This window comes from Eretmochelys imbricata, chromosome 27 (assembly GCF_965152235.1).
Source record: "Eretmochelys imbricata isolate rEreImb1 chromosome 27, rEreImb1.hap1, whole genome shotgun sequence".
Classification (NCBI taxonomy): Eukaryota; Metazoa; Chordata; order Testudines; family Cheloniidae; genus Eretmochelys; species Eretmochelys imbricata.
The window spans coordinates 16,456,643-16,472,152 of NC_135598.1; the positions used below are offsets into that span (position 1 = coordinate 16,456,643).

The 15,510-nt window shown below is 43.3% G+C and overlaps 1 protein-coding gene across 1 annotated transcript; it reads left to right on the forward strand.

Annotated features, from left to right (window-relative positions):
• The first annotated feature begins 590 nt into the window (after positions 1–590).
• LOC144258049 (ras-related protein Rab-18-B-like) lies at positions 591–13,409 on the forward strand. Its single transcript, XM_077806367.1, has 7 exons — positions 591–742; positions 848–903; positions 1,482–1,543; positions 5,522–5,594; positions 6,588–6,706; positions 8,121–8,187; positions 9,238–13,409. Exons 1-7 carry the CDS (start codon positions 690–692, stop codon positions 9,408–9,410), a joined length of 603 nt encoding a protein of 200 aa, XP_077662493.1. The 5' UTR covers positions 591–689; the 3' UTR covers positions 9,411–13,409.
• The last annotated feature ends 2,101 nt before the right edge of the window (positions 13,410–15,510 follow it).

Here is a 15,510-nt window from a genome sequence, read left to right on the forward strand (position 1 = left end):
TGTCCCCCGGCTGGGAGGCGCTGTGTGTCGTTGTGTGGCCGGGCTGGGAGGCGCTGTGTGTCGTTGTGTCCCCCGGCTGGGAGGCGCTGTGTGTCGTTGTGTGTCGGGGTTGGAAGGCGCTGTGTGTCGTTGTGTCCCCCGGCTGGGAGGCGCTGTGTGTCGTTGTGTGGCCGGGCTGGGAGGCGCTGTGTGTCGTTGTGTGGCCCGGCTGGGAGGCGCTGTGTGTCGTTGTGTCCCCCGGCTGGGAGGCGCTGTGTGTCGTTGTGTCCCCCGGCTGGGAGGCGCTGTGTCTCGTTGTGTGTCGGGGTTGGAAGGCGCTGTGTGTCGTTGTGTCCCCCGGCTGGGAGGCGCTGTGTGTCGTTGTGTGTCCGGGCTGGGAGGCGCTGTGTGTCGTTGTGTGTCGGGGTTGGAAGGCGCTGTGTGTCGTTGTGTCCCCCGGCTGGGAGGCGCTGTGTGTCCTGCACCCTGCGCCGGGATCGCTCCCGGGCCGCTCTGCGCCGGCCGGGCCGGGCCGGGGGCGGGCGGTAATTGGGCGTGTTTTGCTTTCTCCGGGACTTTCACAGCATGGCCCGGGGAGGAGGCGGTGGGACGGGACTCCAGGGCGGAGCTGGGGCACCGGGCGCCTCTCCCTGGCAGTGCGGGGCGCGGAGGCAGCTGCGCAAGGCCCGGCCTTGGCGCCGATCGAGGCGATGGCCACGCTGAAGCTGCTGATGGTTGGGGACAGCGCGGTGGGGAAGTCCAGGTGCGGAACGCGCTCCGGGAGCGGCGGGGCCGGTTTCGGGGGTGGGGGTCCTGGGAGGCCGCTGGGCCTGTGCGGCCCGCTCACCCGTCTCTGCTTTTCCCGCAGTCTCTTGCTGAGATTCACCGATGACACGTTTGAGCCGCACTTGAACCCCACGATAGGTGAGTGCTGCGAGCTTCCCTGGCCGGGCTCCGGGGGATCTCTTAGCTCTCGTGCGCGAGCTCCAGGCCGCCCCAGGGGAGTCCCCCAAACCTGCAGCGTTACAGGGGGTAGGAGGTTGAAATAGGGCAGGTGTAAGGAGCCAGGGCCAGCGATGACACCGGCTGTAGGGATCCGGATTTGGGAGAGGGAGGAGGAGGAGCGCGGCAGAGGCCTCCTAAAGGGGATCGCGAGGCTTTCATAACTGGCTGTTATGACCACACGCAGCCTGTGTTTGTTCATGCATTTTCTCCGTGTGAGAGGCTGTGTACAACCCTGTGCTGTGAAGGGACTGTACCTCTGCCGTGTCGCGAGGTACCAAATGTTGGCGAACTTCATAGCAACTAAACTAAACGCAGAGAAGCAGCCGCGTTAGTCTATTCGCGAAAAGAAAAGGAGTACTAGCTGCACCGTAGAGACTAACCAATTTAGTTAGTCTCTAGTAAGGTGCCACTAGCACTCCTTTTCTTTAAACGCAGAGAGTAGCAAAGCCTCTCGCTGTGTTTGTCCTGACATTGCTTCCCTCTCTTTTGCATACCAGGTGTTGATTTTAAAGTTAAGAAAATGATGGTTGATGGCAATCCAGTGCAACTTGCAATATGGGTAAGTTTTGCCCAGGACGGATAAAGACAAAAAGCCTGCCCTTTTATATTACTAAAGTTTGCTGTACTTTAAAACAGTGTTTAGTAGTGAATGGGTATGCGGCATACACAGTATCTTGAGTATTTAAGTACCATGGTTCTGCTACTGTAAAATTGTGTGAAGTGGGCTAGGCTCCTTTTTTGAAAAGCTTGTCACATTTCATCACTTTCATCCTGAGGTTTATTTCCACTGCAGCATAAATTCCAAGGGCTCACTCCTGCCATTACATATGCAGCTGGGATTCACTTCAGGTGAACAGATAGCAAGTGATAAGGGGTGTGTGTGTGTGTGTGTGTGTGTGGAGGGGGTAATAGGTGCCTAAATAAGACACAGCTTCAAATATCAGGACTGTCCCTAAAAATCGGGACATCTAGTCAGCTTAGCTTCACTAGTTCTTCTGGACTGCTCTGCTGTGCATTAATGGACTTGACAAGACACAGCCATGCATGAAAGGGGAGGGTTGAGCCCCAGATAGACAACCCTTGAACAGCCAAGACCTAATGGGGATGAAATGCCCAAAACAGCTACTGTATGGATTTGGCAGTATTATTTCTATTAGCTGTTTTGCATTGAACGCACGGAGCACCATGCTGAAAACAAACTCTAGACAGTTTTATTTCGACACTTGCCATGCATTGCCCCATTCCATCAATTAATGGGAAAGGGGAATTTAGTGTTGTAATCTCTGTTTAAGGCTAAAGACCTATTTTCAGAGGGTCTGAGCCTTCGCCCACAACTGTTGGCTTCAGTGGAGGAATTCAGAACCTCTGAAAATTAGGACACCAGACTACAACTGCATGGGAAGTATAATTATAATATTTTTAAAGCTTCCTCTCCACACCCACATCCACAGTACTTGGTGCTCAGTGCAACAGAATGATCATGTTCTAAAATACCCCAAATAAAAATCTATTTAAAAATGTCCCACTTAAAATTAAAAGAAAAACTTGAAACTTTCTCGCTCTCCCAAAAATATATTTATACATGATGCCTATTATTCTCCTCTCTGTTTGTTTTCCGCCCCTCTCCTCTCTCAGATCCTCAGCTTTTCTTGTTTAAGTGAGGTGAGGGAGACTGAAATTAAACTCAGGAGGAGAAGGCTCCATACACATGAGGGCACAATTGTCTGTCAGCCTCAGATCTAAAAGTTGGATTGTGGGGGGGTAGATGCTCATATGCATGAGACCTCGTATGCATTATCTTGGACCAATACTATTAAGGCTTTAAAATAAAAACAAAACAAAAAATGCTATCATAGGTAACCTGCCAGTTTGCATAATTTACACACTGATTGTATACAAAGCACGAGTAATACAATCATGGTTGTTCAAACCAGGGAGGAAATATGCTTCTTGCATTCTGAACAAGTCGCAAGCAAAGAAGCAGCTCTGCCAAGAGGGAATTCAAATAACCAAGCCTCAGTCACAAGGCTGTGTCTTGCTGTTCTGAGCTCAAAATCAAGGGCAGAGCCTGTGCAAATTGTGCTACTGAAAAAGATACCTTTGCAGCAGTATGTTAACAGCATCAGGAGAAATCACTCATTACTGACGTGAAGCTGTATTATATAAAAGAAAATCCATAAACAAGCCGCCAATCCCCAGAAAGATGTGCAGAGTCCATCTTTGTTTAAGGTTTATGCCAGTTTACTGTGTACTGTGCATAGGTACTCTGATGACTGGTGCTCTGTAAAAATTAAAAATCATAGATAAGGTTGAAAATAATAAATTTGTTTTTCCGGCTGTTCTGGAATTAGTATTTGGAAAACAAATAAGATTTCAAAAGCTTGGTGGGGAAATTGGTCATCTAGAATATCAAACAGACTTGGAACATAGCACTTGCCCTGCATTCTGTGTACTTTACAATTTCATAAAGGCTCAGCAGGGAATGTTCTGAAATTCCCTGTGGCTGTATGTGATCTGCCTTAGCATGCCAGATGTTAAAGCAGAGCTGCTTATTTCTAAGAACATCACTTTTGTGTAAAAAGAAAAGGAGTACTTGTGGCACCTTAGAGACTAACCAATTTATTTGAGCATGAGCTTTCGTGAGCTAAGCTCATGCTCAAATAAATTGGTTAGTCTCTAAGGTGCCACAAGTACTCCTTTTCTTTTTGCGAATACAGACTAACACGGCTGTTACTCTGAAACCTGTCACTTTTGTGTAGTGGCTTTAAAATCTTTCCTCTTCTTTTCCATTAGTCAGGTATCCAGGAGAAATTTTTTAAGTGTTTATTTTACTAAGATTGCATCAGACACTGCAGGATTTTCATTATTATTAAAACTGAGGATAACATTTAGAAGCCATTTCTTTTTTGTTCTTTCATATTGACAGTTGCATTGGTACAAAGGAGTGCTCTGCTGTTGTATCCTTTTGTACTTGGAGGTTTAAGGGTATAATAACAAACTGCTTAATAAAAACAGGTCAGCCCTTGTAAGTGAATACCATGCCAAACCTATGATTGAATATTTGCTTAACAAAGTAGAGAAATTACATGATGGTGTAGATGTCCAGCATGTCTAGGTATTGTAATCCTTACATATATTTAAATGGAAATTTCTGAGGCAGACTCATAGACTTTCAGGCCGGAAGGGACCATCGTGATCATCTAGAGTGACCTCATTGCAGGCCACAGAACGTCACCCACCCACTCCTATAAGGAACCCATAATCTCTGGCTGAGTTACTGAAGTCCTCAAAACATGATTTAAAGACTTCAGGTTACAGAGAAATCCACCATTTACACTAGTTCAAACCAGCAAGGACCTGTTCCTCATGCTGCAGAAGAAGGTGAACCCCTGCCCCCCCGCGAGTCTCTGCCAACCTGGCCCTGGGGGAAAATTCCTTCCTGACCCCAAATATGGTGATGAGTTAGACCCTGAGCATGTGGACAAAATCCACTAGCCAGACATCTGGGAAAGAATTCTCTGTCATAACTAAGAGAGCTTCCCAACTAGTGTCCCATCACGGGCCGTTGGAGACATTTGCTACTTGCCGTTGCAGATTGACTATATGCCATTGTAGGCAGTTGCATCACACCATCGCCTTCCTAAACTTTACAGGCTCAGTCTTGAAGCCAGTTAGATTTTTTTGCCCCCATTACTCCCCTTGGACGGCTGTTCCAGAACTTCACTTTCACTCCTCTGATGATTAGAAACCTTTGCCTAATTTCAAGCCTTAAATTTATTGATGGCCAGTTTATATCCATTTGTTCTTGTGTCAACACTGGCACTTAACTTAAATAAAAGAAATCGTGGGTAAAATTTCATATTCCTTTGCCCCTTTATAGTCCTTTCTGTGCGGGTTTGGATTTCATAATGCACTCTGGAAATGTTTGAAGTCTTTCTGGAGGGAAATATAGGGTATTGCACTAATAATTGAATTGACCTGTAAATAACTTTTAATCTAATTTCTCATCTGCTTGGGATCCTGCTAGCCTCAAAATGTTTTACACATACCGGGCCCTCTTCTTCTACTGCAGGATAAGCCAATAGAAGAATCAAACCCACTGTCTGCTCCTCCTGCCTGCAGTGTAGTGTCTTGCACTGGATGAATATTTATTCCCATTTCCTCACCTCTTCCACTTCCAACCCAGCTCATTGTATATATAGTATTATTTTGCTTGCAGTATTATTCCCTTATTTATTTTTAAATGGCCTTCCAGATCTGAGTCCCATTGGCTTTTCTCACCTCTTTACTCCGGTTCAGAGGCTGACATCCTCTTTAACTTTAAACTTCAATTATAACCTCTCTTTTTTCATGGTTTTTCTTTTCATCTCATCACTTTTCCAAATATTTGTTGCCTGTTTCCCTGACTCTACATCGCCTATGCTTTATGTATCCTAATCGCAGGATTCCAGGTCAAAGCAGTGTTAACTTTTTCTGTTTATGCCGCATATTGCAAATTACCCTTTAGTTCTAAATCTTTTTGGTTTTTCCTCTATAGGATACAGCGGGACAGGAACGGTTTAGAACACTGACACCCAGTTATTACCGAGGAGCTCAAGCTGTTATTTTAGGTAGGAGGAATATGATTAGCACAACTGTGAAATCATTATCACTAACTAAATTTTAATACCTCTTTACCAAAAGCAGTGGTATTCACTTAAAAGGCAAGAGGAGAAATTAACATGGTTTTAACAATATGCCTGCTCCACTAGGCTGAGTTTTGGCTCCTAACCTTTATCAGCAGGAAATGATGAGTCTTCAGAACATTTTATACTAAAAAGCTGTAGACTTTATATTACAGACAGCTCAACCATTGAGCAGATGCATTCTCAGCTTTATAGTAATTTCTGTTTGGAGTGTTTCTGGTTACAAAGCAAATTGTTTTCCAAGTCTGCTTTTCCTGAGACATTTTTATTTCCCTCTTCAGAAACAATATCAAATGTGCCTGGTGAAAAGCACAAATAACTTATGGCAGGTCCCATTCTTTGTGATCACATGAGTTGCAAAAATCTGATTCCTATTGTCAAGTGATTATGAAAGCTGAATAACCTGCTATACAGAATATACATTCCTTCTGTGGTATAGTCTGCCACTCTATTCAACTAATTAGTGATAAGTAAGCACAGTTGTGGAGTTACCAATAACCAGAAGTCTCTTTTTAAAAGAGTACTGAAAATTCCAAATGTCTGTTGCTAACCCACACATGAACACACTCCGCTGCCCCCTTAAATACATAACTTTCTATTTTAAAATGTCCTGCAGTTCCACTGTCAGCTCTTGAATTCAAGGCTAGTAACAGCATAAAGCCCCAGCTGTTAGGTTGGGTTTCCCAACCTTAAATATTACAGGAACAGGTGTTTGTTTCCTATCATCACTATACTTACTCTGAGTCATCAGGGATTAGGATTGCCATTCCTACTGTCCGAGAGATCACATCTACTACTCCTACAATTATCTGAAAGTAATCTCAAATGAATAAAGACATAAGAAATGAGGGCAGCACTAATGCAGTAAAAATAGCCCAGGAATCTGCAGTTGACCATGTCCCTTTCTTTTGTTGCTAGTGTATGATGTCACGAGAAAAGATACTTTCACAAAACTAATGACCTGGCTGAACGAGCTGGAGACGTATGCTACGCGGAGCAACATTGTAAAAATGTTAGTTGGCAATAAAATTGACAAGGTCAGTTTAGAGCTGTCATCTTATGCTCATACACTTGGTTCTCATTCGTGGTCAGTAGGTGTTTCCTATGCACCAGGAGGCTCACAGCCCTGCATGCAGCATACCTGGTCTGTGCCGCTTTGACTGAAAAACCTGAAATGGGGCAGGCTGGAGATCTCCTTTCCTTGCTGCCTCCTCTTAGAGGCAGAAGGTTGTTTGGGAATTTTGTGCAAAATTTTGTGACATGATCTAAATCAGGTGAGCTGTTGTAAAACAAGATTAAGAATGGAGAGAGCAAATCATATTTAATGAAAAGAAACTACACTGGAACTCTTTCTGAGCATCTCTAGTGAAGTGCCATCCGAGTTACAAGACCCCATCCTCTCTCCCCTGCTGTCCCTTCCTCCTGACCCTTTGGCCAAGCGGTATGTCTTAGACTCAGCCTCCGGGTCTCTCTGTAGGTGTTACCTCTGGGTTTCAGATCTGCTGTCATTCTCGCTCCTCGTCTGACTCATAGCACTGTTAAACTGTTTAGTTTTCTTCAATGGGCCTCATTTCCCATCTTAACTACTGCAGCCTCCTCGTCGCTCGCCTCCCTAACACACACCTCACCCCCTCCAATCGGTTCAGAAGGCAGTGACTAGAATCGTCTTTCTTGCTCATCGCTCTGACAGCATCACTCTCTCTGAATGCCTCCACTGACTCGCTCTGTATTATCACACTGAGTTCAAGCTTCTTGTGCTTGCCTTCAAGGCCCTTTACAGTTCTGCTCCTTCCTCCTTGTCCACTCTTGTCATGTTATCTCCTGAAGACGCTTCCAGCCTTGTCTACCCGTTTGTCAGCCTCACACACTAACATCTCCACTCTTTCTCCTACACTGGTCTTTATGAACAACTCCTCCTTTAGTCTAACGATCCAGTCAGTGATTTAACCGCTCTGCAGGTGAAAACTTGGTGTCTGAATCTGTGTTTCCTCTGTGAGTCAAATATTTCTTTAGTCACTTTTCAACTAACTAAAACTTTTGTGAATCTCACCCTGTTCTTCAGAATCAATCAGAGGTAACAGACAAAGGTCAGTTGACTCAAAATTCTGTATCTGTCCAGTTATTACCTTCCTGATTTTTACCATCTTTTAGACCCTTTAATTTTTTCTGTAGCTATTTTGAAATGCTGTAGTGGATCCAGGGATCTTTCCACGGTTATAGTGCTCTCAGTATCAGTACAACTATGATATTTTTAAACCAGTGTTACAGTGGTTGTAAAGCCTAATGGAACCATTCAGTCATTTATGATCACCATATAGACTTATGGATTTGCAGCAACAATTCGATGTGTCTGGAGGAGTTTTAGAAAATATACCCATAATGACACTTTTCCTTGGAGTTCCCAAGATCTGGCAAGTATAGCATATTTTACTTTTATTCTTTTCTCTGCAGCCAGATCGTGAGATAAACAAAACAGAGGGACTCCAGTTTGCTAGGAAACACTCAATGCTCTTTATAGGTATGCAGTTATTTGCCAATAAAGATATACAAATAGGATAGTTATTTTGTTGCAGCTGAGCATGAATGAACAGAATGCCGCTCTCCTCCAGGCCATTATTCTTTGTTACTCTTGGGCTATTGCAGCTACAGATGGCTGAAAGCAGTGAGTACCTTTCAGATTCACCTTTCGTTAAATTAACATGACTCCTTTACTGCCTTGGTGTCCTATGTGTGCACAGAGAACCTTATTTTCTGAGGTGCTGCATATTTACCTGATCTGGAGTTTTGGGTGCCTGAAAGTTAGGCCCATAATGTGTACCTAACAGACTGGCACCAGTCTAACCCTTATCTTGCAGACATTAATAATTTCAATTGAAAATAAGATTAGTGTCATTGACTGGGAGCCACATTTAAATCTGTGTCTTAAAAGTAAGATGTGTTGTATTGTGTTCCCAAACCCCAGAGCCTTACTCTGCTCAGACTGGAATCTTTATCCGGGGCTGGTACCCAGAATTTTGACCAGTTCCTATTTTCCAACTTTGAGTTTTTTGTACAGTTATGGAGGTGAATTTATAGCCAATTGTAGAATGCAGTCTGTCTTGGGGAGATGGTATCATGGTGAAGATGAGCAAAGATGCAATGAAATGAGAACCTACAAGTGGTGAAGCCTCTTGAAATGTAGGATTGGAAGGACCTAAAGGGGTCATCTAGTCCATTGCCCCACAGTAAGGCAGAATTAACTATGAAGCAGAACAAATGAGTATAGGGAGAACTTTACATTCTAGAGCCATCTTTTTCTAAAAATATATTTGCAGGATCGATCACAACCTGAGGAGAAGTTTCAATTTAAAAATGCAAAAAGGAAGGGGAAACAATGGAGTTCCCTTTAGAGGAAATTAGACTCTTCAAGCTGCTGTGGGATGATTTGTCAGTAAACTCGAGCTCTGAGGAGGAAAAAAGTACAGCTGCAAATAACAAAATAGCATCCCTTCCCCTCCAAAGATAATTGTTTTATAAAGCGGAAAATTCTGTGCAAAAAAAGGAATTATTGGTTTTACCCTCTTTTTAGAGACCAGTGCTAAAACACGGGATGGAGTACAATGTGCCTTTGAGGAAGTGGTCATAAAGATCTTACAGACTCCAGGACTTTGGGATACAGACAAACAAAAGTGCGGAGTCCAGTTGGAGACTGCAGCACACACAGAGGAAGACTTTTGTGGTGGATACTGTACACTTACTTAAATTCACAGATGCCTGTTCTATCCGACCAGCTGGACTTTCAGGCATGTTGCTAAGGGCTTCCAAAGACACAAACCAACTTCCATTCTGGACACATGTGATTTATGCTATGGGACCAACTCAGATGGGTTAGCTGCATACATTTATGAGTTCGTTTCAACACACCTGCCTGGTTTTAAAATAATAGATTTGATGGTTACTATATTGTCAAAAATGGAATGGATATTTATTTGCATGAATCATGGTGCCTCTTGCTCCGACATTCTTTGCTCAAAAACAGTTGTTACGCTTTTGTACTCTTCTTCCCTCTTATCTTCCCCTGTGTGTAACATACAATTTGATACTGAAATTTTGAACTTGCACTAAAATAAGACTATAGTGTCAGATAGCAGCAGAGTGTTAGTCGTCAGAGGGCTAATACTAGAGCCAAGCTGTCCAACCCACAGTCTTTATTGAAAAGCTTTCAATCGCTACAGTAAGCGTGCAAGGTCCTCAGGCAGCCACGTTCCCTTGAAGTGTTGAAAAGACACTTCCCATGCTACAATCTGGGATAATCACTGATTCTGCCTCCCTGGTTCAGGTACTTTTATGTGCTGGGACTTCCTCCGAGACCTTTTCCACTGGGCTTATCCAGAACATTTCATCCAGTTCTCTCGGATCCAAAAACTCAGTTCAACTCCAGCTCATCATTCAGGTTATTTCATTAGGCATGGAACAGTTCTATGCCCACACTAGCCAGGCCTAGACGCCGGTGGTTTAGATACAGGGTGACATCACAATTGCAAATCATATCACACACTACACATTTTTCTAGCTCCTGACAGCTATACTTTTTAAATGTAATTGGTTTGGACATCATACGGATCAAGTAAGGACCAGTTGCTTTGCTGATTGTGTAGGGCCCAATCACTTATGTCCTCACCTTAGCTACATTTTAAGCTTATCAGTTCAAAGTATTCCCACTTACCTCAGCTCGTCCCAAAACACTGTCTCCAGAAGTCAGCCTGTCATACCCTTGTTTTACAATTTAACCTTGCACTCAAATTGAGCTATATGTAAATTTACTCATGACCAGCAAGATCTAGGCCTACACTATATAGTATATGTTGCTGCTAACCATTTCCAAGTCGGATGTAATCTAGCTGCCTATCCAAAATACTCTGGGTGAGGACAGTCATCATTTCAGTGTCATACTCTTGAAGAGGTAGCCTTTTTCCATTAACTTCTCCTTTGCAAACCCAGGAGTTTACATGCAGCTCTGTGTAGATTTACGCCTCACTGTTTCTTACATAATTTCTACCACCAGCTAGGATCAGTGACTATTAAAACTGTATTGGTTTAGGCTCTAATTCCACAAGCCACTTCTACAGTGCAGATCCCCACTGCAATTAACAGGGCTGTGTGTGGGCCCAGTGGTCTGCCTGGGTGGAGCACCTTACAGGATCAGGAATGTAGTCAAGTCTCCCTTCAAACTGTAAATGTGATCAATACAAAATCTGGTTTAAAGCTATGTGACAGCAAGTGAGGTTCTACAGGATTTTCCACTGAAAATGAGATCCTTCTGTCCATTTTCTTACAATTTCCATAGTGGAGTTCTGGTAATTAGTTGCCACTTACCTTTATTATTTCCCATTACACTGAATCATTTCTCTTCATATAAGAGTTTGAGTTATGGACGCAGCTGTGGCTCTTCTAAAAACTTTGAAATTGCTGGGCCAGATTCTGACCCCAGGTATGTTGCCTTCTATAGAATTACTGCCAGGTTTCACTAGCAACTGAGACAAGAACCTGGCTGGTGGTTTTAACAGCCAAGCTCAGCCAGCAGAAGAGATCACTGTGACAGCAATAAATAAGTTAGATGCAGCAGGTTTTGCAAGAAGGTCCTCATGATTTGGGCTGATTTACAGAGGACCACGTGCACTGTGGGAACTCTCTTTTTATGGTTCTCTTTAGCTAAGTTACAAATGAATATCCAAAGGCTTCATGCTAGTTATGGTGTTTAAATTAGTCTCAAAAGTCTCTTATCCTGCTCTACCTAGCATGTGAGTGGAAGAGGGTGACCACTAGCGTGACACTTAGGAAAGTTAAGACAAATCAATTAAAGTAGTGACGTCAGCATGCCTGAATTAAAACACATTCCATCCCTGTGTGGATGCTCTCATTCAGAAGTAAAGTTGCTTTAGTTCATTGTAGCTTATTTCTCCTTGTCCCATGCAGACAAGCCCTAACATTCATCCCTTGAATAACATAAAGGTCCGAAGCTTCTGTTGAATGAATAAGAAGAGAACAAAAGTGAATTTAAGGGTGAGAGTAGGTGACGGGGGATTGGCTGGGATCAGGAGGAAATCTGAATTCATGGAATCAGAAATAGAAGAGATTGAGAAGGGCATCTTAGAGTTGCAGCTATAATACTTACCATAGAATCATATCAGGGTTGGAAGGGACCTTAGGGGGTCATCTAGTCTGACCCCCTGCTCAAAGCAGGACCATTCCCCAATTTTTGCCCCAGATCCCTAAATGGCCCCCTCAAGGATTGAGCTCACAACCCTGGGTTTAGCAGGCCAATGCTGAAACCACTGAGCTATCCCTCCCCCCAACATTATACTTAAGGTTGGCTTACCTTTCAGCCCTTAAAAATTACAGGCAGTGTTCCCTATGTGCATAGCTGTTTCTGAAGCTGTTTCTGAACTCCTAGCACAAGTTCCAGAACTGCAGTGTGACCATGGGTGTGAGAGCATGTGTATGCACGCAGCACGTGTACAGTCATTGCTGCGTGCAGCAGCCACTGCTGTGCAGCTGCTTCCATTCTGTGACTGTCCTGCTGCCATGCCTAGATACTATGCTAACTGGTGCTATGTGAATACCATAGAGTCAATAACTGGAGTCTACCACCCTCTCAGTAGGACTTTGCTACTCATCAGCTACTGGACTAAATGTAACAAACTGCCTCTCCTACCGTACAAACCAGTAATATGCCCCAGCCTCCTTGTCTGTAATACTGAACGTCATTTCACAGTATTTGTATCTTCTCTCTACATCTGTCAGCATGGGCTCCAAGCTCTGTAGTAGCTATATGGACGTAAACTATTTAATGATTCCTAAAATATGCTGTTGCTTTAAAATAATGGCTGTTTAATAGCTCCCTCCTGTTGTAGTCTACTTTTGCACTTCAATTAATTGCACTGGCAAGATCCTGCTACTCCACCCCCCACATATGGGTAAGTAGTATCCATAACTAAGCAGTGTGTAGGTCTCTAGCTACGCACTCTCATTATTACTAATTAGAATTAGACCACCCACATGCAGACATTTAAGAATGTACCCTGCCATGAAAAATGCACACCTTTATGTGCATGGAATATTACTGTAATAGAAAATAGTTTAATTGGTCTTTTTAATACAGTATTTTTAGAGTTTCAAATGGACACTCATATCAAACATGACCCCATCTTAGGTTTGATAAAATTAAACTTTTAAAAAACTGAAACATCATAGAAATGTCTCCATGAATGTTATGCATTCCAGTGGAAACGGCTTAGTTAAAAAAAAAAAAGTTGTTTGCTTTTCAACTATTTTATCTTTGAACTAGTGCAAGAAAACCTAAAAATGAAATTGTCTAGAAGCCAACTATAAAGAAAAACAAAAGTCTTCAAGATGAGAGTTGCAAAGAGTGCCCAAACAGCATAAACAGGAAACATCAGATAATTAAAACTGGAAGAATTTTAAAATTCAAACTGTTGTATGTAACATCTGAAGAAAATAATAATAAAAATCCCCTACTGAGTCTCACTATTAAAGACCACTGTCAAGTTAGAAATAATTATTGAATTTTAACTTTTAGTGTATAATAAAGCATTTGATGGTAATACCTATCAAGTCCATAAAAATAAATGGCACGTTTTCTTTCCTAACGTTTTCTAATATGTTGCGTGTCATGTGTATTAGTGTAATACAACAAATGTAATATAAAATTATTTATTTATAAATATAAACATTCTGCTACTTGCCAGATTTGTCCTACCTTATTTTGAAGCAGTTATGGGCCTGATTCTGTACTGTCTTGTTCCTTGTAGAGTCATTTTCATTTGTGTAAAATGGGTGTATAAAACTGCCACTGGTGTAAGTGAGTGGATAGTTCGGATATGCCTAAGTAAATGATGGTGTCAGGTGCAAAGCAGTTGGAGAATCAGCCCTTGCATGTTTTCCTGTACTGAAATCTGAGTCTGAAGAACATGCTACAAAGTCAGGGGGCACTTGATGAGCTCAATCAAACACAGACCAATGAGAAAATGTTTAAATCCTAAAGCAGCTTTTAAATATTCTTAGCAACAGCTGTAGAACCATGGCCTCTTAGAAAACCAGCCTAAAGAATAACATCTCACTTCACCTTACTGACTGCAATGTATAAAATGTGACTATTGGAAAGATGGTGATTCAGGTCAATTCATCACAAAGTAAAAGAGAATGGTGGTTTGCTGGTGTGCCCCACCACAAATTCACATGCACAGTGTGTTACATCTCACAAAAGGGACAGCTGTTTCAGCCCTCAACAGTCGGTTTGCAGAATGTAAATGTTACATAATTCAGTCCTGTTCATATCTACTGTATATCACCACAAACAGGGAGTCCAGACAGAGGCAGGGAAACTGAGACGGAGCCCTGTATGTGAGCTAGTGAAGCAAGGAGGTTGAGTGGGTAAGCTCAGATGGGTATTTTGGGGGACTCTGGAGGAAGAAATGAGATATCAGAAGACTGGGATGCATCTGAAAATTGTCTGGAACATGGATATGGTGTTATGATGCAGCAGGCAGGAGAGCCCTTAATGTGGGATGGGTGAGTGAGCAGAAGCTGAGAAGTAGGATGGGTCCAGATCTAATGCATCCAAGGATGCTGAGGGAGTTGGCTGATGTGACTGCAGAGTCATTGGCCATTATCTTTGAAAATGTATGGCGATCGGCGGAGGTCCCGGACAATTGGAAAAAGGCAAATATAGCGTCCATGTTTTTAAAAGGAAAGAAAGAGAACCTGGAGAACTACAGACCTTTCAGCCTCATTTCAGTCCCTGGCAAAATCATGGAGCAGGTCCTCAAGGAATCCATTTTGAAGCACTTGGAGGAGAGGAAGGTGATCAGGAACAGTCAACATGGATTCACCAAGGGCAAGTCATGCTTCACCAACCTGATTGCCTTCTATGATGAGATAACTGACTCTGTGGATATGGGAAAAGTGGTGGATGTGATATATCTTGACTTTAGCAAAGCTTTTGATATGGTTTCCCACAGTATTCTTGCCAGCAAGTTAAAGAAGTATGTATTGGATGACTGGACTATAAGGTGGACAGAAAGCTGGCTCGATCGTCGGGCTCAACAGGTAGTGATCAATGGCTCAATGTCTAGTTGGCAGCCAGTATCAAGCAGAGTGCCCCAGGGGTTGGTCCTGGGGCTGGTTTTGTTCAACATCTCTATTAATGATCTGAATGATGGGATGAATGGCACCCTCAGCAAATTCACAGATGACACTAAGCTAGGGAGGAGAGGTAGAAATGCTGGAGGGTAGGGATAGGGTCCAGAATGACCTAGACAAATTGGAGGATTGGGCCAAAAGAAATCTGATGAGGTTGAACAAGGACAAGTGCAGAGTTCTACATTTAGAAGGAAGAATCCCATGCACTGCTACAGGCTGGGGACCAACTAGCTAAGCAGCAGTTCTGCAGAAACAGACCTGGGGATTACAGTGGATGATAAGATGGATATGAGTCAGCAGTGTGCCCTTGTTGCCAAGAAGGCCAAAGGCATATTGGGCTGCATTAGTAGGAGCGTTGGAGCAGACTGAGGGAAGTGAGGCCACATCTAGAGTATTGCATCCAGATTTGGGCCCCCCACTACAGAAAGGATGTGGACAAATTGGAGGGAGTCCAGCAGAGGGCAATGAAAATGATTAGGGGGCTGGGGCACATGACTTATGAGGAGAGGCTGAGGGAACTGGGGTTATTTAGTCTGCAGAAGAGAAGAGTGAGGGAGGGATTTGATAGCAGCCTTCAACTACCTGAAGGGGGGTTCCAAAGAAGATGGAGCTAGGCTGTTCTCAGTGGTGGCGGATGACA

What these genes read in the sequence shown, in the direction of transcription:
- LOC144258049 (XM_077806367.1), top strand. Translation starts at nt 690, where the DNA reads ATGGCCACGCTGAAGCTGCTGATGGTTGGGGACAGCGCGGTGGGGAAG. An exon ending in AGCGCGGTGGGGAAGTCCAG is followed by an intron (nt 743 to 847) that starts GTGCGGAACGCG and finishes CTTTTCCCGCAG; the next exon opens with TCTCTTGCTGAGATTCACCG. An exon ending in GCACTTGAACCCCACGATAG is followed by an intron (nt 904 to 1,481) that starts GTGAGTGCTGCG and finishes TTTGCATACCAG; the next exon opens with GTGTTGATTTTAAAGTTAAG.